The sequence below is a fragment of the Pseudopodoces humilis genome, chromosome 32 (genome assembly GCF_049639895.1).
Source record: "Pseudopodoces humilis isolate 2021_Gansu_Grassland_sample_001 chromosome 32, ASM4963989v1, whole genome shotgun sequence".
Classification (NCBI taxonomy): domain Eukaryota; kingdom Metazoa; phylum Chordata; class Aves; order Passeriformes; family Paridae; genus Pseudopodoces; species Pseudopodoces humilis.
The window spans coordinates 792,415-816,731 of NC_142231.1; the positions used below are offsets into that span (position 1 = coordinate 792,415).

Consider the following 24,317-nt stretch of genomic DNA (forward strand, 5'->3'; position numbering starts at 1 on the left):
AGAATTGAATGTGAGATTAAAACTGCTTGTAGAGTGTGAGAATTGAATGTGAGATTAAAACTGCTTGTAGAGTGTGAGAATTGAATGTGAGATTAAAACTGCTTGTAGAGTGTGAGAATTGAATGAGATTAAAACTGCTTGTAGAGTGTGAGAATTGAATGTGGGATTAAAACTGCTTGTAGACTGTGAGAATTGAATGTGAGATTAAAACTGCTTGTAGACTGTGAGAATTGAATGAGATTAAAACTGCTTGTAGAGTGTGAGAATTGAATGTGGGATTAAAACTGCTTGTAGACTGTGAGAATTGAATGTGAGATTAAAACTGCTTGTAGAGTGTGAGAATTGAATGTGAGATTAAAACTGCTTGTAGAGTGTGAGAATTGAATGAGATTAAAACTGCTTGTAGACTGTGAGAATTGAATGAGATTAAAACTGCTTGTAGACTGTGAGAATTGAATGTGAGATTAAAACTGCTTGTAGACTGTGAGAATTGAATGAGATTAAAACTGCTTGTAGACTGTGAGAATTGAATGTGATTAAAACTGCTTGTAGAGTGTGAGAATTGAATGAGATTAAAACTGCTTGTAGAGTGTGAGAATTGAATGAGATTAAAACTGCTTGTAGAGTGTGAGAATTGAATGAGATTAAAACTGCTTGTAGAGTGTGAGAATTGAATGTGAGATTAAAACTGCTTGTAGAGTGTGAGAATTGAATGAGAGATTAAAACTGCTTGTAGAGTGTGAGAATTGAATGTGAGATTAAAACTGCTTGTAGAGTGTGAGAATTGAATGAGAGATTAAAACTGCTTGTAGAGTGTGAGAATTGAATGTGAGATTAAAACTGCTTGTAGAGTGTGAGAATTGAATGTGGGATTAAAACTGCTTGTAGAGTGTGAGAATTGAATGAGATTAAAACTGCTTGTAGAGTGTGAGAATTGAATGTGGGATTAAAACTGCTTGTAGAGTGTGAGAATTGAATGTGAGATTAAAACTGCTTGTAGAGTGTGAGAATTGAATGTGAGATTAAAACTGCTTGTAGAGTGTGAGAATTGAATGTGATTAAAACTGCTTGTAGAGTGTGAGAATTGAATGAGAGATTAAAACTGCTTGTAGAGTGTGAGAATTGAATGTGAGATTAAAACTGCTTGTAGAGTGTGAGAATTGAATGTGATTAAAACTGCTTGTAGAGTGTGAGAATTGAATGAGATTAAAACTGCTTGTAGAGTGTGAGAATTGAATGAGATTAAAACTGCTTGTAGAGTGTGAGAATTGAATGTGGGATTAAAACTGCTTGTAGAGTGTGAGAATTGAATGTGAGATTAAAACTGCTTGTAGAGTGTGAGAATTGAATGAGATTAAAACTGCTTGTAGAGTGTGAGAATTGAATGTGAGATTAAAACTGCTTGTAGAGTGTGAGAATTGAATGTGAGATTAAAACTGCTTGTAGAGTGTGAGAATTGAATGAGATTAAAACTGCTTGTAGAGTGTGAGAATTGAATGAGAGATTAAAACTGCTTGTAGAGTGTGAGAATTGAATGAGATTAAAACTGCTTGTAGAGTGTGAGAATTGAATGAGATTAAAACTGCTTGTAGACTGTGAGAATTGAATGAGAGATTAAAACTGCTTGTAGAGTGTGAGAATTGAATGAGATTAAAACTGCTTGTAGAGTGTGAGAATTGAATGTGAGATTAAAACTGCTTGTAGAGTGTGAGAATTGAATGAGAGATTAAAACTGCTTGTAGACAGTGAGAATTGAATGTGGGATTAAAACTGCTTGTAGAGTGTGAGAATTGAATGAGATTAAAACTGCTTGTAGAGTGTGAGAATTGAATGTGGGATTAAAACTGCTTGTAGAGTGTGAGAATTGAATGTGGGATTAAAACTGCTTGTAGAGTGTGAGAATTGAATGAGATTAAAACTGCTTGTAGAGTGTGAGAATTGAATGAGATTAAAACTGCTTGTAGACAGTGAGAATTGAATGTGAGATTAAAACTGCTTGTAGAGTGTGAGAATTGAATGAGATTAAAACTGCTTGTAGAGTGTGAGAATTGAATGTGGGATTAAAACTGCTTGTAGAGTGTGAGAATTGAATGTGAGATTAAAACTGCTTGTAGAGTGTGAGAATTGAATGTGAGATTAAAACTGCTTGTAGAGTGTGAGAATTGAATGAGATTAAAACTGCTTGTAGAGTGTGAGAATTGAATGTGAGATTAAAACTGCTTGTAGAGTGTGAGAATTGAATGAGATTAAAACTGCTTGTAGAGTGTGAGAATTGAATGAGATTAAAACTGCTTGTAGAGTGTGAGAATTGAATGTGAGATTAAAACTGCTTGTAGAGTGTGAGAATTGAATGAGATTAAAACTGCTTGTAGAGTGTGAGAATTGAATGAGATTAAAACTGCTTGTAGACAGTGAGAATTGAATGAGATTAAAACTGCTTGTAGAGTGTGAGAATTGAATGAGATTAAAACTGCTTGTAGAGTGTGAGAATTGAATGAGATTAAAACTGCTTGTAGAGTGTGAGAATTGAATGTGGGATTAAAACTGCTTGTAGACAGTGAGAATTGAATGAGATTAAAACTGCTTGTAGAGTGTGAGAATTGAATGTGAGATTAAAACTGCTTGTAGAGTGTGAGAATTGAATGAGATTAAAACTGCTTGTAGAGTGTGAGAATTGAATGAGAGATTAAAACTGCTTGTAGACTGTGAGAATTGAATGAGATTAAAACTGCTTGTAGAGTGTGAGAATTGAATGAGATTAAAACTGCTTGTAGAGTGTGAGAATTGAATGAGATTAAAACTGCTTGTAGAGTGTGAGAATTGAATGAGAGATTAAAACTGCTTGTAGAGTGTGAGAATTGAATGTGAGATTAAAACTGCTTGTAGAGTGTGAGAATTGAATGTGAGATTAAAACTGCTTGTAGAGTGTGAGAATTGAATGTGGGATTAAAACTGCTTGTAGAGTGTGAGAATTGAATGTGAGATTAAAACTGCTTGTAGAGTGTGAGAATTGAATGAGAGATTAAAACTGCTTGTAGAGTGTGAGAATTGAATGAGATTAAAACTGCTTGTAGAGTGTGAGAATTGAATGAGATTAAAACTGCTTGTAGAGTGTGAGAATTGAATGAGATTAAAACTGCTTGTAGACAGTGAGAATTGAATGAGATTAAAACTGCTTGTAGAGTGTGAGAATTGAATGAGATTAAAACTGCTTGTAGACTGTGAGAATTGAATGAGATTAAAACTGCTTGTAGAGTGTGAGAATTGAATGAGATTAAAACTGCTTGTAGAGTGTGAGAATTGAATGAGAGATTAAAACTGCTTGTAGACTGTGAGAATTGAATGAGATTAAAACTGCTTGTAGACAGTGAGAATTGAATGAGATTAAAACTGCTTGTAGAGTGTGAGAATTGAATGAGATTAAAACTGCTTGTAGACAGTGAGAATTGAATGAGATTAAAACTGCTTGTAGAGTGTGAGAATTGAATGAGATTAAAACTGCTTGTAGACAGTGAGAATTGAATGAGATTAAAACTGCTTGTAGAGTGTGAGAATTGAATGAGATTAAAACTGCTTGTAGACTGTGAGAATTGAATGAGATTAAAACTGCTTGTAGAGTGTGAGAATTGAATGAGATTAAAACTGCTTGTAGAGTGTGAGAATTGAATGAGAGATTAAAACTGCTTGTAGACTGTGAGAATTGAATGAGATTAAAACTGCTTGTAGAGTGTGAGAATTGAATGAGATTAAAACTGCTTGTAGAGTGTGAGAATTGAATGAGATTAAAACTGCTTGTAGAGTGTGAGAATTGAATGTGGGATTAAAACTGCTTGTAGAGTGTGAGAATTGAATGAGATTAAAACTGCTTGTAGAGTGTGAGAATTGAATGTGGGATTAAAACTGCTTGTAGACAGTGAGAATTGAATGAGATTAAAACTGCTTGTAGAGTGTGAGAATTGAATGTGAGATTAAAACTGCTTGTAGAGTGTGAGAATTGAATGTGGGATTAAAACTGCTTGTAGAGTGTGAGAATTGAATGTGAGATTAAAACTGCTTGTAGAGTGTGAGAATTGAATGTGAGATTAAAACTGCTTGTAGAGTGTGAGAATTGAATGTTTTTCCCTTAAATCCTGCATTTCCCAGGTTGCATGCAGCGCTGCAAGTGTTGTCAGGTGAACATTGAAGAAGGGCTGGGGAAGTCGTGGTGGACCTTGAGGAAAACTTGTTTCCTAATCGTGGAGCACAACTGGTTTGAGACTTTCATCATCTTCATGATCCTCCTGAGCAGCGGGGCTTTGGTGAGTAAAGTGTGAGTAAAGTCCAGAGGTGTTGGGGATGTTTGGTTGTAGAGGGGAAGTTTGGGTGAAAAGCAAACTGTGGGAATTTAGATTAAATTTAGATTGGATTTGGATTGAATTTAGATTAAATTTAGATTGAATTTAGATTGAATTTAGATTGAATTTAGATTGAATTTAAATTAAATTTAGATTGAATTTGGATTGAATTTGGATTGAATTTAGATTAAATTTAGATTGAATTTAGATTAAATTTAGATTAAATTTAGATTGAATTTAGATTAAATTTAGATTAAATTTAGATTAAATTTAGATTGAATTTAGATTAAATTTAGATTAAATTTAGATTGGATTTGGATTGAATTTAGATTAAATTTAGATTGAATTTAGATTGAATTTAGATTGAATTTAGATTGAATTTAGATTGAATTTAAATTAAATTTAGATTGAATTTGGATTGAATTTAGATTAAATTTAGATTGAATTTAGATTAAATTTAGATTAAATTTAGATTGAATTTAGATTAAATTTAGATTGAATTTAGATTGAATTTAGATTAAATTTAGATTGAATTTAGATTGAATTTAGATTAAAATTAGATTGAATTTAGATTAAATTTAGATTAAATTTAGATTAAATTTAGATTAAATTTAGATTGAATTTAGATTAAATTTAGATTGAATTTAGATTAAATTTAGATTAAATTTAGATTGAATTTGGATTGAATTTAGATTAAATTTAGATTGAATTTAGATTAAATTTAGATTAAATTTAGATTGAATTTAGATTAAATTTAGATTAAATTTAGATTGAATTTAGATTGAATTTAGATTGAATTTAGATTAAATTTAGATTGAATTTAGATTAAATTTAGATTGAATTTAGATTGAATTTGGATTGAATTTAGATTAAATTTAGATTAAATTTGGATTGAATTTGGATTGAATTTGGATTAAATTTAGATTGAATTTAGATTAAATTTAGATTAAATTTAGATTGAATTTAGATTAAATTTAGATTAAATTTAGATTGAATTTAGATTAAATTTAGATTAAATTTAGATTGAATTTAGATTAAATTTAGATTGAATTTAGATTAAATTCAGATTAAATTTAAATGTTTCCATTAAGAACAAAGCCTTCAAATCTGGGTTCTGATCCTGGTTTGAGTAGAAGTGTGAGGATCTGGGGAAAAGTCAGTCTGGATCTGATTTCAGGGAATCACAAAATCCCAGAATCACTGAGGTGGAACATCCAGTCCAAATGTGACTGAAAGAAAACCAATTTCTTATGTTTGATTTCTATGTTTTTTATCTAAATTTATAGATATATATATATTATATTTATTAAATTTTAAATCTATATTAATATATATTTATTATATAAATATAATATTTTATATATACTATATTTATGTATTTTAGGAAAATATTATATTCTATATTATATATATTATATATTATCTAATATTACATAATATTACATTTCATATATAATATATTACATTATATTATATATTATATATTAGATATTAGATATTATAATAGTAAAATAGTATAATATATATTCAATATATCATTAATATATTCCATATGATATCACATTATATTACGTTACATTACATCATATTAATTTTTATATACATTTTATATATATTTCTATGTTTCTTATAATTTTTTTTATAAAAACTATAATTTTAAAATTTTATTTATTTAAATTTTTTAATTTTATATTTTATTTTTAAATTATATAATAATAATAATAATAATAATAATAATAATAATAATAATAATAATAATAGTATGACCCCATGATATGGAATAAATCCCATTTAATGACACGAACACCCCATAGTAATAATAACAATAATAATAATAGTAGTAATAGTAATAATAATAATAATAATAATAATGGGATAACCCCATTATATGGAATAAATCCCATATAATGACACGAGCAGCCCATAATGATAATAATGATAATAATGATGATGATAATAACAATAACAATAACAATAATAATAATAATAATAATAATGAAATAGCCCCATGATATGGAATAAATCCCATATGATGACATGAGCCCCCAGTAATAATAATAATAATAATAATAATAATAATAATAACAATAATAATAATGAAATAACCCCATGCCATGGAATAAATCCCATTTAATGACACGAGCACCCCATAATAGTAATAATAATAATAATAATAATAATAATAATAATAATAATAATAATAACAATAATAATGAAATAACCCCATGCTATGGAATAAATCCCATTTAATGACACGAGCACCCCATAATAATAATAATAATAATAATAATAATAATAATAATAATAATAATAATAATAATAATAATAATAACTATAATAATAACGATAACAATAACAATAACAATAATAATAATAATAATAATAATGAAATAACCCCATGCCATGGAATAAATCCCATTTAATGACACGAACACCCCATAATAATAATAACAATAATAATAATAATAATAATAGTAATAATAATAATAATAACAATAACTATAATAATAACGATAACAATAATAATAACAATAATAATAATAACAATAATAATTATGAAATAACCCCATGCCATGGAATAAATCCCATTTAATGACACAAGCACCCCATAATAATAATAATAACAATAATAATAACAACAATAATAATAATGAAATATCCCCATTATATGGAATAAATCCCATTTAATGACACGAGCACCCCATAATAATAATAATAATAATAATAACAATAACAATAATAATAACAATAATAATAATGAAATAACCCCATGCCATGGAATACATCCCATTTAATGACACGAGCACCCCATAATAATAATAACAATAATAATAACAACAATAATAATAATGAAATAACCCCATGCCATGGAATACATCCCATTTAATGACACGAGCACCCCATAATAATAATAACAATAATAATAATAACAATAATAATAATGAAATAACCCCATGCCATGGAATAAATCCCATTTAATGACACGAGCACCCCATAATAATAATAACAACAATAATAATAATGAAATAACCCCATGCCATGGAATAAACCCCATTTAATGACACCCCCTTGTTTTCCCCCAGGCTTTTGAGGATATTTACATCGAGCAGAGGAAAACCATCCGGACCATCCTGGAGTACGCAGACAAAGTCTTCACCTACATTTTCATCCTGGAGATGCTGCTCAAGTGGTGTGCCTACGGCTTCGTCAAGTTCTTCACCAACGCCTGGTGCTGGCTGGATTTCCTCATCGTGGCTGTATGTATCCTCTCCTATTTCCTTCTGCTTGCTGGGGATGTTTCCTCCTCACATCCAGGATTTAACAGCAGCTCCATCCTCCTCACATCCTGCCTGGGTCACGGATCTGCTCCATCCCAGGTGCCTGTGGATTCCCCTGGGAAAAACGAGGTTCACTTAATTTTTATAGGATTTAAATTTTTTTTAATAAAAAAAAACAATTAGGAGAAAAAAATAAAGTGTAGGGATAGGGCAAGGTGTCTCTGCATTCAGCTTACAGAGGATTGTCCCTTAAAAACAGAACCCTGCTACATATCCATAAATTCTCATACATGTTCATAAATTCTCATACATGTTCATAAATTCTCATACATATCCATAAATTCTCATACAAATCCATAAATTCTCATACATGTTCATAAATTCTCATACATGTTCATAAATTCTCATACATATCCATAAATTCTCATACATGTTCATAAATTCTCATACAAATCCATAAATTCTCATACATGTTCATAAATTCTCATATATGTTCATAAATTCTCATACAAATCCATAAATTCTCATACAAATCCATAAATTCTCATACAAATCCATAAATTCTCATACAAATCCATAAATTCTCATACATGTTCATAAATTCTCATACAAATCCATAAATTCTCATACATGTTCATAAATTCTCATACAAATCCATAAATTCTCATACATGTTCATAAATTCTCACACATATCCATAAATTCTCATACAAATCCATAAATTCCCATACAAATCCATAAATTCTCATACAAATCCATAAATTCTCATACAAATCCATAAATTCTCACACATGTTCATAAATTCTCACACATGTTCATAAATTCTCATACAAATCCATAAATTCTCATACAAATCCATAAATTCTCATACAAATCCATAAATTCTCATACAAATCCATAAATTCTCATACAAATCCATAAATTCTCATGCATATCCATAAATTCTTCTTAGGATCTTTGGTGTTCTTCTGTTCAGTTTTCTCTTGCCCCCTTCCCAATAGATCAATCCTCTTGGTGCCATCGAGATTTACATTCTCAATAAAACTGAGAATTCAAATCAGGTAAAATTCTGATATTAGAAATGCAATAAATTCCTCCCCCCCAAGAGTTCTGGTCACTGCTGGCTTCATCTGGATATGAGAATTTACAAAAGAAAAAAAAAAGTCTCCAGCTCTTTTTCAGTCTTTGGGTTCCACAAACAAAAGTAGTTTTTTGTTTTAATGCTATGTCATAGCTTAACATACATGTATTATACCACTATTTCTAATTTTCATTAATAACAGAGATAGACTGTATTATTACAGCTAAATTTTCTAATCTTATACATATAATATTCATTATAATACTTGAGAAAAGCCAATAATACGATGTGCATTTGTAACACCCCCAAATCAAAAAACCTTGATTTGGGGTTTTTTTTAATTGGGATTTCTCTGGGATTTCTGCCCTGCAGGGATCAAGGAGGATTTTCCTGCTCTTTTGCTTTGCTGAAAACAGAATTTTTAGGAGGCCTGCTGGCGTGTGCAGCCCCTGGGAGGTTTTTGAGCCGTGCAGGTGTGGCAGTTCTTGGTGATATTTCAAAGGGTTAAATTAATAAATGGTTTTCTGGAGTTATTAATGATGAGGAGGTGATGAGGCAGCAAAATCTTCCCATCCCACCACCCCAGCAGGTCTGTTCTGAGCGCTGGAAATCCTTGGGAAGTTTAATTTTGCACAGTTCAGCACAAATCCATCTTCTGTTCCAAAGGAAAAAGCAGGATCCCATCAGAGCAGAAAACTCAGAGGGGCAGCTCCACCCTGGAATCCCCCTGCAGAACATCTCGGGAGGGAGGATCAATCTGAGAAATAAAATTTAAAAAAGAGAATCAATGGTAGAATTAGAAGAAAAAAAAAAAAGTCAATAGAGAGAAGTTTCAGCAATAAATTTGGTTTAGTTTTAGCGAGGGAATTTAAAACCGATGGAACCGATGCTGTCCCAAGTAAAAAATCGTGTAGGAAATTTCAGAAGGAAGAAATTCAGAATCCCTGAATTCTTTTAAAGTGTTTCATCACATCCATCTGGGATTCAGTGGCTCCAGTGACTGCCCCAAGAGCAAGAATGTTAAAAAAGAATCACCAATTTTTTTTTTTTTCCCTTGGAACACTCTGTGTATGATTCAGTTGCTGTTCAGCACCGTTACCACTCTGGAAATATTCCTGAGTAGGTGGAAGGAACTATGCTTGGAATTCAGGGGCAGGAGTGACTCAAAGTCTGTGTTTCCTGTAGGAAAACTGAAATTTGAAATTTTATTTTTTATTTTTTTTTTTTTTTAAAAAAATAAATCCTCTCTGATCCCCTCAAAACCTTTCCTTGGACACAACCTGCCACGTGATAAATTTTATTTTCTGACAGTTTAACCCTGGATCTCTCTCGCTGCCTGAGGATAAAGTACGAGTTTAATTCCAACATTTTAATTGTGGATGAAATGCAGCTCAAGGGGCAGATGTGGTACAAGTTTGATTTCCTTCCCAGGTGTCTGGGAGTGGAAGAAAGATCTGTAACTTCCCAGGCAGGAAGGGAAGAGCGAGGGAACAAGTGTAGAAGGATTTAAAATTCCCAGGGCTTTAGGAGGAATTCCTGTTTTCCCTTGGTGTCACAGAACAGTTTTTCCCAAAAAAATGAAATCTGAAATGTGACTTTTGATATGCCAAAATACCCCTCAGCAAAACCTCAGCGATGCTTTGTGTGCTGGATGTGTCGAATCACCTTTTTTTAACCCAAACCGTGTCGCGGAAGGGGCCAGGGCAGCAGGGAATGAGCCTTTGCCATCCTAACAACGCTCTTGGATGTTATTTTTGCAGGTTTCTATAGCATTGTCCAATTCCCCTCATCCCCAAAGCCTTCCTGGGTGTGTTTGTGAAGACTTTTACTGGGTAATAATGAAGGATTCTGCTTTCCAGTCAATCTGGGATTCCCTTTGTCCGACCTCGGTGCCTGCTGTGTCTCCTGTTGGAATGTCCTCAGGGAATAATCCTCAAAGATCCCTAAAAACTCCAGCAGCTTTTTTCTGTCGTGGTCTTGGCGTCCTGCTCGGGAGCCAGGTGTTCCCCCGAGGGGAAGGAGCTCTAAAAAAAAAAAAAATGAGGATTCTTTGCTGATGGAATCATGGAATTGTGGAATGGTTTGAGTTGGAAGGGACCTTAAAGCTCATCCCGTTAGCCCAGGGTGCTCCAAGCCCCATCCTTGGACACTTCCAGTGTTAAAAAAAAATAAATAGAATAATAAATAAAATCAATTATTTTAAATTTAATTGGTAAATAAACCACATCCCCAAATCCATCCAGGTTTTATATTGAATTAGATATTTTATTTTTGATTTTTAAGGAAAGGACCTTAAAGCTCATCCCGTTAGCCCAGGGTGCTCCAAGCCCCATCCTTGGACACTTCCAGGGGCACTCCCAGTGTTAAATTTAAAATAAATTTATTTATTTATTATTTTATTTATTTTTTTTAATTGGTAAATAAACCACATCCCCAAATCCATCTGAGTTTTATATTGAATTATGTTTTTATTTTGGATTTTTGCACGCCAAGGGCTCGGCCCTGGCCTGGCTGAGCTGATTCGGCCTCACAAAGGAATTGTTGCTCAAAAATGGTTCAAAATTGGTGGAATTTTAAAATGGGATGGAAAAAACCAAAGCATTTTGTGACCACCTGTTGTGGCCAGGTTTTTTTTGGGGAAAATATCATCGAATTATGGAATGGTTTGAGTTGGAAGGGACCTTAAAGCTCATCCCGTTAGCCCAGGGCGCTCCAAGCCCCATCCTTGGACACTTCCAGTGTTAAAAAAAAATAAATAGAATAATAAATAAAATCAATTATTTTAAATTTAATTGGTAAATAAACCACATCCCCAAATCCATCCAGGTTTTATATTGAATTAGATTTTTATTTTTGATTTTTAAGGAAGGAACCTTAAAGCTCATCCCGTTAGCCCAGGGTGCTCCAAGCCCCATCCTTGGACACTTCCAGGGGCACTCCCAGTGTTAAATTTAAAATAAATTTATTTATTTATTATTTTATTTATTTTTTTTTAATTGGTAAATAAACCACATCCCCAAATCCATCCAAGTTTTATACTGAATTATGTTTTTATTTTGGATTTTTGCACGCCAAGAGCTCGGTCCTAACCCAAACCCTAACCCTGGCCTGGCTGAGCTGATTTGGCCTCACAAAGGAGTTGTTGCACAAAAATGGTTCAAAATTGGTGGAATTTTAAAATGGGATGGAAAAAACCAACACATTGTGGCCACTTTTTTTTGGGAAGATAAAGAATTATGGAATGGTTTGAGTTGGAAGGAACCTTAAAGCTCATCCCGTTAGCCCAGGGTGCTCCAAGCCCCATCCTTGGACACTTCCAGTGTTAAAAAAAAATAAATAGAATAATAAATAAAATCAATTATTTTAAATTTAATTGGTAAATAAACCACATCCCCAAATCCATCCAGGTTTTATATTGAATTAGATATTTTATTTTGGATTTTTAAGGAAAGGACCTTAAAGCTCATCCCGTTAGCCCAGGGTGCTCCAAGCCCCATCCTTGGACACTTCCAGGGGCACTCCCAGTGTTAAATTTAAAATAAATTTATTTCTTTATTATTTTATTTAATTTTTTTTAATTGGTAAATAAACCACATCCCCAAATCCATCTGAGTTTTATATTGAATTAGATATTTTATTTTTGATTTTTAAGGAAGGGACCTTAAAGCTCATCCCGTTAGCCCAGGGTGCTCCAAGCCCCATCCTTGGACACTTCCAGGGGCACTCCCAGTGTTAAATTTAAAATAAATTTATTTCTTTATTATTTTATTTATTTTTTTTAATTGGTAAATAAACCACATCCCCAAATCCATCCAAGTTTTATACTGAATTATGTTTTTATTTTGGATTTTTGCACGCCAAGAGCTCGGTCCTAACCCAAACCCTAACCCTGGCCTGGCTGAGCTGATTCGGCCTCACAAAGGAGTTGTTGCACAAAAATGGTTCAAAATTGGTGGAATTTTAAAATGGGATGGAAAAAACCAACACATTGTGGCCACTTTTTTTTGGGAAGATAAAGAATTATGGAATGGTTTGAGTTGGAAGGGACCTTAAAGCTCATCCCGTTAGCCCAGGGTGCTCCAAGCCCCATCCTTGGACACTTCCAGTGTTAAAAAAAAATAAATAGAATAATAAATAAAATAAATTATTTTAAATTTAATTGGTAAATAAACCACATCCCCAAATCCATCCAGGTTTTATATTGAATTAGATATTTTATTTTGGATTTTTAAGGAAAGGACCTTAAAGCTCATCCCGTTAGCCCAGGGTGCTCCAAGCCCCATCCTTGGACACTTCCAGGGGCACTCCCAGTGTTAAATTTAAAATAAATTTATTTCTTTATTATTTTATTTATTTTTTTTAATTGGTAAATAAACCACATCCCCAAATCCATCCGAGTTTTATATTGAATTAGATTTTTCTTTTGGATATTTAAGGAAGGGACCTTAAAGCTCATCCCGTTAGCCCAGGGTGCTCCAAGCCCCATCCTTGGACACTTCCAGGGGCACTCCCAGTGTTAAATTTAAAATAAATTTATTTCTTTATTATTTTATTTATTTTTTTTAATTGGTAAATATAGCACATCCCCAAATCCATCTGAGTTTTATATTGAATTAGATTTTTCTTTTGGATTTTTAAGGAAGGGACCTTAAAGCTCATCCCGTTAGCCCAGGGTGCTCCAAGCCCCATCCTTGGACACTTCCAGGGGCACTCCCAGTGTTAAATTTAAAATAAATTTATTTCTTTATTATTTTATTTATTTTTTTTAATTGGTAAATAAACCACATCCCCAAATCCATCTGAGTTTTATATTGAATTATGTTTTTATTTTGGATTTTTGCACGCCAAGGGCTCGGCCCTGGCCTGGCTGAGCTGATTCGGCCTCACAAAGGAATTGTTGCTCAAAAATGGTTCAAAATTGGTGGAATTTTAAAATGGGATGGAAAAAACCAAAGCATTTTGTGACCACCTGTTGTGGCCAGGTTTTTTTTTGGGAAAATATCATAGAATTATGGAATGGTTTGAGTTGGAAGGAACCTTAAAGCTCATCCCGTTAGCCCAGGGTGCTCCAAGCCCCATCCTTGGACACTTCCAGTGTTAAAAAAAAATAAATAGAATAATAAATAAAATCAATTATTTTAAATTTAAATGGTAAATAAACCTAATCCATCCAGGTTTTATATTGAATTAGATATTTTCTTTTGGATATTTAAGGAAGGGACCTTAAAGCTCATCCCGTTAGCCCAGGGTGCTCCAAGCCCCATCCTTGGACACTTCCAGGGGCACTCCCAGTGTTAAATTTAAAATAAATTTATTTCTTTATTATTTTATTTATTTTTTTTAATTGGTAAATAAACCACATCCCCAAATCCATCTGAGTTTTATATTGAATTAGATTTTTATTTTTGATTTTTAAGGAAGGGACCTTAAAGCTCATCCCGTTAGCCCAGGGTGCTCCAAGCCCCATCCTTGGACACTTCCACTCCCATTTTTTTAAATTTAAAATAATTTTTTTAAAATTGATTATTTTATTTATATATTTTTTTAATTGGCAAATAAACCACATCTCCAAATCCATCCGAGTTTTTATTGTATCCGAGAATATATTGTAAATATATTTATATATTATTGTATATATTAAATATATATTTTACATATGTTATATAAAAAGATATTTATTAATATATATATTATATAATATATATTTATACACATATTTTTATGTATTATCTAAAGATATATATTTCTATATATTTATATTTTTATATTTATCATATATATATTTATATAAATATGTTATATATTATATATAAATATCTATTTCTATATATTTATTATATTTATATATTTATTATAAATTATATATTATATATTATATATTATATTTTATATATTATACATTATATGTTATGTTTTTATATATCATATATATTATATATTATATATTAATATATATACTTTTTATATATAATAGATAGTATATTATATATTAATAATAATAATAATAATAATAATAATTATTATTATTATTATTATTATTATTATTATTATTATTATTATTATTTTAATATATTTTTTTCTATAAAAGCCTAATCCCTAGGAAATTTCCTATTCTGAGAATCCAGCTCAAACCCCCCCTGTTCCAGGAAGAGGCATTTTTTGGTTTTTTTTTGTTTGTTTCTGTATTTGGATGTCTTTTTTAATTTGATCTTAAAAAGGATTCACGTCTCCTTTTCTGTCTGACGAAAAATGGGAATTGTGGCAGCTGCTGTGCCGTGTCTGTCCCCGTTTGCGTGACTTGGTGGCTTTCAGGAGAGCTGAGAATTCAGGTTTAGAGCCGAAATGTTTGCCCAGTATAAACCAGTTCATCCCAGTGCTTCACCGCCCGCTGCTGAGGCTGGGATCGGGGGGAAAAACCCGGCAAAATGGGGATGGGATGGGGGAAAAAATGGGATAAAACGGGGTTGGGATGAGAGGAAATTGGGGGGGAAATTGGGGAAAATGGGAGGAAAATTGGGGTGGGGAGAAAAGGGAGAAAACGCCTGGAATGGAGGAAAACGGAGGATTCTGGAGCTGGGATTGGGTAAAAATGGGGAAAACTGGAGATTCTGGTTTAGGGATGTGGTAAAAACCTCGGGAAAAGCAGTTCCTGGGAATCCACAGGCGTGGTGACCATTTCCCCCCATTTCCCCTCATCCCAGCCCTGTTCTATCCCATTTTCCTCCATCCCATCCTCGTTTTTCCCAACTTTTCCTGGTTATCCCATTTTCCTCCATCCCATCCTCGTTTTTCCCTGATTTTTCCTGTTCCATCCCATTTTCCTCCTTCCCATCCTCATTTTTCCCTGATTTTTCCTGTTCCATCCCATTTTCCTCCATCCCATCTTCTTTTTTCCCTGATTTTTCCTGTTCCATCCCATTTTCCTCCTTCCCATCCTCATTTTTTCCCAATTTTTCCTGTTCTATCCCATTTTCCTCCATCCCATCCTCATTTTTTCCCAATTTTTCCTGTTCCATCCCATTTTCCTCCATCCCATCCTCGTTTTTCCCAATTTTTCCTGTTCCATCCCATTTTCCTCCATCCCATCCTCATTTTTTCCCAATTTTTCCTGTTCCATCCCATTTTCCTCCATCCCATCTTCATTTTTCCCAATTTTTCCTGTTCCATCCCATTTTCCTCCATCCCATCTTCATTTTTCCCTGATTTTTCCTGTTCCATCCCATTTTCCTCCATCCCATCTTCATTTTTCCCAATTTTTCCTGTTCCATCCCATTTTCCTCCATCCCATCCTCGTTTTTTCCCAATTTTTCCTCTTCCATCCCATTTTCCTCCAGCCCATCCTCATTTTTTCCCAATTTTTCCTGTTCCATCCCATTTTCCTCCTTCCCATCCTCATTTTTCCCAATTTTTCCTGTTCCATCCCATTTTCCTCCATCCCATCCTCGTTTTTCCCTGATTTTTCCTGTTCTATCCCATTTTCCTCCATCCCATCCTCATTTTTCCCAATTTTTCCTGTTCCATCCCATTTTCCTCCATCCCATCCTCATTTTTCCCTGATTTTTCCTGTTCCATCCCATTTTCCTCCATCCCATCCTCGTTTTTTCCCAATTTTTCCTGTTCCATCCCATTTTCCTCCATCCCATCTTCATTTTTCCCTGATTTTTCCTGTTCCATCCCATTTTCCTCCATCCCATCTTCATTTTTCCCAATTTTTCCTGTTCCATCCCATTTTCCTCCATCCCATCCTCGTTTTTTCCCTGGTTTTTCCTGTTCCATCCCATTTTCCTCCATCCCATCCTCGTTTTTTCCCAATTTTTCCTGTTCCATCCCATTTTCCTCCATCCCATCCTCATTTTTTCCCAATTTTTCCTGTTCCATCCCATTTTCCTCCATCCCATCCTCGTTTTTCCCAATTTTTCCTGTTCCATCCCATTTTCCTCCATCCCATCCTCGTTTTTTCCCAATTTTTCCTGGTTTCCCCCCAGTCCCGACCTCGGCGGCCGCAGGAGCCGGTGAAACACCGGTCTGCACTGCGTTTCACTGGGTTCTACTGGGTTTTACTGGCTTTATACTGGGTTATACTGGGCTGTCTCCATGCTTGGAAAACCACCGGAAAACGGATCAGGAATTCTCCATCTCAACCCCCGAGCGGGATCAGGGAGAGAACACCCCCAATCCTCACTGCCCACCCCGATGCAGGAGGGGACAGGAGGAGCTGGCAAAAGAGGCTGAGGAATTCCAGAGTGGAATTTCCCGGGTGTGCAGTGTTTGTATTTATCTGTATTCTTTCTCATAGGTACCTTTAACATTTGTCTGGCTTAAATTTCATGGGCGCCGCCGGGATCCCTGCAGCCGGTAAAGGGCGAGGGTAAGGTTTTTGTCATCGTTTGGGCTCTTCCTTCCTTCCAACAGCCCCTCTCTCTTTCTCTCCGTGTGTGTCTCTTCTTTCTCTCTCTTTTTTTCCACTGATCTCTCCCCTCTGTTCTTTTCTCAACCACATTATTTCCTTCCAGGTCGGTTCAGTCAAGTGAAGTAGGCAGCTGGTGTCATGGCTTCGGTATTTGGGGCGGCCCAGGTGGCTCCTGGGCTGGGCAATCAGGGTTAGGGGATCCAATCTAACAGTCTGGAACATTTTTTTCTTTTTTTCTTTTTTTTTTTTATTTCTTTATTTTTTATTTGTTGTTGTCGTTTTGTTGTCTTTTTTTTTTATTATTTTATTTCCTTTTTTTTTAATTTTTTTCCGTTTTTTTCTGGTTTTTTTTTCCATTTTTTTTTTTTTGCTGTTGTGTTTTTTTTTTTTCTCTCTCTCTCTTTGCTTTGCTTTTCTTCTATTTTTTTTCTATTTTCTGTGTAGGTCTCTTTAGTCAGCCTTATAGCTAATGCCCTGGGCTACTCGGAACTAGGTGCCATAAAATCCCTTAGGACACTAAGAGCCTTGAGGCCTTTAAGAGCGTTATCCCGATTTGAGGGGATGAGGGTAAGAATTCCATCAGCAGCTGATCCTTCTGCATGCCCGTGGAGCGGTTTGATTTAAAAGCATGCTAGAACCGATCAAGAGAAAGAAAAATTCCCAACAGAATCATGATGCAGCTGCTGACTTGGTCACCTCTACGTTGGATGTAACCCTCGCCCACCGCTGCACCCTCCCCTCTTAACGAAGGGAGATGCATCAGCTGCCTCATTACATTAATTAGTGGCCCAAAGCACTTTGCCATTTCGTAGCCCATGTCGCCACTTGGCTGTTCTCATTTGGCCTGGCTTTGACCTCCAGCATCCGAGGGGCTGCTCAGCTGGAATTTTGATTTTTAGGGAGAATCACCAGGTGCAAAAAAGCAGAATTGGAACCACCTCAGGGTTTTGGTTTGTTTTTTCCAGGTGTTGGTGGAATTGGATTGAATGATTTTATTTTTTTTTTTGTCTAAAGGGGGGTTTTAAAAAAGGGGGAAAAAGCTGCAAGGGGGGGAGCTCAGCTCTTTGGAAATTTTGGTTTCATTCCTCTTGTTGCACCTCGTTGTTCTCAGTCCATTCTGGTGGTGAAACTTTTCCTTTCTGGCCCTTTTCCTTTTTTTCCATGCTTATTTTGGCCCCTCTCCTGTCACTGTGGAACCAGAACAAAGCACAAGCAAAAGCATTGAACTTAACAAAAGCTTTCCTTGAATTGGTGCTGGCACCACTCCCTCGGCTGTTTCAATTATTATATTATTATATTTCAATTGCAGCCTCTGAAATTCTGACATTTTGGCGCTTTTTTTAAATTTTTTTCCCCCATTTGGGATTGAAAAAGTCTCCTAAGAACATGCAAAAAAATATCAATTATGTAGTAAAAAAAAGGAAATCAAAAATATAAATTATGTAGTAAAAATAAATCAAAAATATAAATTATGTAGTAAAAAAAAATCAAAAAAATAAATTATGTAGTAAAAAAAAGGAAATCAAAAATATAAATTATGTAGTAAAAAAAAGAAAATCAAAAATATCAATTATGTAGTAAAAAAAGGAAATAAAAAATATAAATTATGTAGTAAAAAAAAGGAAATCAAAAATATCAATTATGTAGTAAAAAAAAATCAAAAAAATAAATTATGTAGTAAAAAAAAATATATAAATTATGTAGTAAAAAAAAAATAAATTATGTAGTAAAAAAGAAATCAAAAATATAAATTATGTAGTAAAAAAATTAAAAAATATAAATTATGTAGTAAAAAAATTTAAAAATATAAATTATGTAGTAAAAAAAGAAATCAAAAATATAAATTATGTAGTTAAGAAAAGGAAATCAAAAATATAAATTATGCAGTAAAAAAAAGGAAATCAAAAATATAAATTATGTAGTGAAAAAAGAAATCAAAAATATAAATTATGTAGTTAAAAAAAGGAAATCAAAAATATAAATTATGCAGTAAAAAAAAGGAAATCAAAAATATAAATTATGTAGTTAAAAAAAATCAAAAATATAAATTATGCAGTAAAAAAAAGGAAATCAAAAATATAAATTATGCAGTAAAAAAAGAAATCAAAAATATAAATTATGTAGTTAAAAAAAATCAAAAATATAAATTATGCAGTAAAAAAAAGGAAATCAAAAATATAAATTATGTAGTAAAAAAAGAAATCAAAAATATAAATTATGTAGTTAAAAAAAATCAAAAATATAAATTATGCAGTAAAAAAAAGGAAATCAAAAATATCAATTATGTAGTAAAAAAAGGAAATAAAAAATATAAATTATGCAGTAAAAAAAAGGAAATCAAAAATATAAATTATGCAGTAAAAAAAAGGAAATCAAAAATATCAATTATGTAGTAAAAAAAGGAAATAAAAAATATAAATTATGCAGTAAAAAAAGGAAATAAAAAATATAAATTATGCAGTAAAAAAAAGGAAATCAAAAATATCAATTATATAAATTATGCAGTAAAAAAAGAAATAAAAAATGTAAATTATGTAGTTAAAAAAAGGAAATCAATTTTGTATAAATGGATTTTCCAGGTGCTCTTAAGAATGTGGGGTTTGGTGCTAAATCCCAGTCATGACCAGAGGATGCTGCCAGGAAATCACATCTTTTAAAGGACAGAGGAAGGGGACAGCAGTCAGGTTTTAATTCAGGGTGTGAGTGCAGCGATTCCACCTGGATCCTCCTGGTTGAGGAGAGCTCCTCAAATTCCCTGGGGAGCGAAAGAAACCCCTGAGCTCCAAATCCTGCTCTCATTTCCTTGCGCCACGAGTTTCATCCTAAAGCTGAATCCTCAGCAGAGGCACGGAGAGGGAAAATTCCCCTTTCCACAGAGGTGGAGCTGTTTTCTGGGCTGGCTTTGGGTCCCACCCAGAAGTTTGGTGACAAAGAGCAGGCTTAGAAATAAAATACTGAAATAAATATAAATGAATGTAATAAATAAAAAAAAAAACTGAAATAAAATATCGATAAAGCTGGAGAAAATAAAGGCTTTTATTTCTATAGAGAAATAAATAATAAATAATGAACCTGGAGAAAATAAAGGCTTTTATTTCTATAGAGAAATAAATAATAAATAATAAACCAGATAAAATAAAAGCTTTTCTTTCTATAGAGAAATAAATAATAAATAATAAACCAGATAAAATAAAGGCTTTTATTTCTATAGAAGAATAAATACTAAATAATGAACCTGGAGAAAATAAAAGCTTTTATTTCTATAGAAAAATAAATAATAAACCAGAGAAAATAAAAGCTTTTATTTCTATAGAAAAATAAATAATAAACCAGAGAAAATAAAAGCTTTTATTTCTATATAATAATAAATAATAAACCAGAGAAAATAAAAGCTTTTATTTCTATATAATAATAAATAATAAATAATAAACCTGGAGAAAATAAAAGCTTTTATTTCTATATAATAATAAATAATAAATAATAAACCTGAGAAAATAAAAGCTTTTATTTCTATATAATAATAAATAATAAACCTGAGAAAATAAAAGCTTTTATTTCTATATAATAATAAATAATAAACCTGAGAAAATAAAAGCTTTTATTTCTATATAATAATAAATAATAAATAATAAACCAGAGAAAATAAAAGCTTTTATTTCTATATAATAATAAATAATAAATAATAAACCAGAGAAAATAAAAGCTTTTATTTCTATATAATAATAAATAATAAATAATAAACCAGAGAAAATAAAAGCTTTTATTTCTATATAATAATAAATAATAAACCAGAGAAAATAAAAGCTTTTATTTCTATATAATAATAAATAATAAACCTGGAGAAAGTAAAAGCTTTTATTTCTATATAATAATAAATACTAAATAATAAACCAGAGAAAATAAAAGCTTTTATTTCTATATAATAATAAATACTAAATAATAAACCAGAGAAAATAAAAGCTTTTATTTCTATATAATAATAAATAATAAATAATAAACCAGAGAAAATAAAAGCTTTTATTTCTATATAATAATAAATAATAAATAATAAACCTGGAGAAAATAAAAGCTTTTATTTCTATATAATAATAAATAATAAACCAGAGAAAATAAAAGCTTTTATTTCTATATAATAATAAATAATAAACCTGGAGAAAATAAAAGCTTTTATTTCTATAGAAAAATAAATAATAAACCAGAGAAAATAAAAGCTTTTATTTCTATAGAGAAATAAATAATAAATAATAAACCAGAGAAAATAAAAGCTTTTATTTCTATATAATAATAAATACTAAATAATAAACCAGAGAAAACAAAAGCTTTTATTTCTATATAATAATAAATACTAAATAATAAACCAGAGAAAATAAAAGCTTTTATTTCTATATAATAATAAATAATAAACCAGAGAAAATAAAAGCTTTTATTTCTATATAATAATAAATAATAAACCAGAGAAAATAAAAGCTGTTTTTAAGCCCTGCTGGGGAGAAGATTCCTGGTGTGCAATCAGGGAATTCTCACATTTAAAGTGAGGGATTTTCAGCAATTCCTGATTTTTGGAGCCAACCAGCAGTTCCCCCATCCAAGCAGAGCAATTCCCGTGAATTCCAGGGAGCAGAGATCTGCAGTGAAGGAGAATCGGGAGTTCTGTGCTTTTCTCTCCTCCACAGCAATCTGCATTTCCAGGAGCTTGCTCTGCGCTCAGCTCGCTCAGGGACTTCGATGCTGTGAGATGTGCATGCACACAAAAGCCATGTTCCTCCTTCGGCTCCTTCTGGAAAGTTCTGTGGCTTCCAGGGACCACAAGTGACCCTGATGGGTGTGGCAGGGTCTCAGCCCTTTTTTTTTGGTTTCATGGGGTAGCTGGAATAAATCAGTGTATTTTTATTTATATTTATTTATATATATTTATATATCAGTGACCCCCTGTATTTTTATTTATATTTATTTATATATCAGTGACCCCCTGTATTTTTATTTCTATATATTTATATATCAGTGACCCCCTGTATTTTTATTTATATTTATTTATATATCAGTGACCCCCGAAATGTGGTAGCTGGAATAAATCAGTGTATTTTTATTTATATTTATTTATATATATTTATATATCAGTGACCCCCTGTATTTTTATTTATATATATTTATATATCAGTGACCCCCTGTATTTTTATTTATATATATTTATATATCAGTGACCCCCTGTATTTTTATTTATATTTATTTATATATCAGTGACCCCCTGTATTTTTATTTATATTTATTTATATATCAGTGACCCCCGAAATGTGGTAGCTGGAATAAATCAGTGTATTTTTATTTCTATATATTTATATATCAGTGACCCCCTGTATTTTTATTTATATATATTTATATATCAGTGACCCCCAAAGTGGGGTAGCTGGAATAAATCAGTGTATTTATATTTATATATATTTATATATCAGTGACCCCAAAGTGCAGTAGCTGGAATAAATCAGTGTATTTTTATTTATATTTATATATATTTATATATCAGTGACCCCCCAAAGTGCAGTAGGTGGAATAAATCAGTGTATTTATATTTATATTTATATATATTTATATATCAGTGACCCCCAAAGTGGGGTAGCTGGAATAAATCAGTGTATTTATATTTATATATATTTATATATCAGTGACCCCCAAAGTGCAGTAGCTGGAATAAATCAGTGTATTTTTATTTATATATATTTATATATCAGTGACCCCCTGTATTTTTATTTCTATATATTTATATATCAGTGACCCCCCAAAGTGCGGTAGCTGGAATAAATCAGTGTATTTTTATTTCTATATATTTATATATCAGTGACCCCAAAGTGGGGTAGCTGGAATAAATCAGTGTATTTTTATTTCCATATATTTATATATCAGTGACCCCCCAAAGTGCAGTAGCTGGAATAAATCAGTGTATTTGTATTTATTTATATTTATATATCAGTGACCCCCAAAGTGGGGTAGCTGGAATAAATCAGTGTATTTGTATTTATATTTATATATATTTATATATCAGTGACCCCCTGTATTTTTATTTATATATATTTATATATCAGTGACCCCAAAGTGGGGTAGCTGGAATAAATCAGTATATTTTTATTTATATTTATATATATATATATATCAGTGACCCCCCAAAGTGGGGTAGCTGGAATAAATCAGTGTATTTTTATTTATATATATTTATATATCAGTGACCCCCTGTATTTTTATTTATATTTATTTATATATCAGTGACCCCCAAAGTGCAGTAGCTGGAATAAATCAGTGTATTTTTATTTATATATATTTATATATCAGTGACCCCCCAAAGTGCGGTAGCTGGAATAAATCAGTGTATTTTTATTTATATATATTTATATATCAGTGACCCCAAAGTGGGGTAGCTGGAATAAATCAGTGTATTTATATTTATATTTATATATATTTATATATCAGTGACCCCCAAAATGTGGTAGCTGGAATAAATCAGTGTATTTTTATTTATATATATATATATAAGTGACCCCCCAAAGTGCAGTAGGTGGAATAAATCAGTGTATTTGTATTTATATTTATTTATATATCAGTGACCCCCAAAGTGCAGTAGCTGGAATAAATCAGTGTATTTTTATTTATATATATTTATATATCAGTGACCCCAAAGTGGGGTAGCTGGAATAAATCAGTGTATTTTTATTTTTATTTATATATATTTATATATCAGTGACCCCCTGTATTTTTATTTATTTATATTTATATATCAGTGACCCCCCAAAGTGCAGTAGCTGGAATAAATCAGTGTATTTTTATTTATATTTATTTATATATATTTATATATCAGTGACCCCCTGTATTTTTATTTATATATATTTATATATCAGTGACCCCCTGTATTTTTATTTATATATATTTATATATCAGTGACCCCCGAAATGTGGTAGCTGGAATAAATCAGTGTATTTTTATTTATATTTATTTATATATCAGTGACCCCCCAAAGTGCAGTAGCTGGAATAAATCAGTGTATTTTTATTTTTATTTATATATATTTATATATCAGTGACCCCCTGTATTTTTATTTATATTTATTTATATATCAGTGACCCCCGAAATGTGGTAGCTGGAATAAATCAGTGTATTTTTATTTATATTTATATATATTTATATATCAGTGACCCCCAAAGTGCAGTAGCTGGAATAAATCAGTGTATT

At 31.8% G+C, this 24,317-nt stretch overlaps 1 protein-coding gene across 4 annotated transcripts in view; it reads left to right on the plus strand.

Annotated features, from left to right (window-relative positions):
- Positions 1-24,317, plus strand: part of SCN8A (sodium voltage-gated channel alpha subunit 8) — an 87,113-nt gene that overhangs the window by 45,832 nt on the left and 16,964 nt on the right. For all 4 annotated transcript variants that reach the window (XM_088068760.1, XM_088068759.1, XM_088068761.1 and 1 more), the window contains 3 exons: positions 4,144-4,298; positions 7,418-7,591; positions 17,547-17,669. In XM_088068760.1, coding sequence (XP_087924886.1) covers positions 4,144-4,298; positions 7,418-7,591; positions 17,547-17,669 — 452 coding nt within the window. The remainder of the gene's footprint in view (positions 1-4,143; positions 4,299-7,417; positions 7,592-17,546; positions 17,670-24,317) is intronic.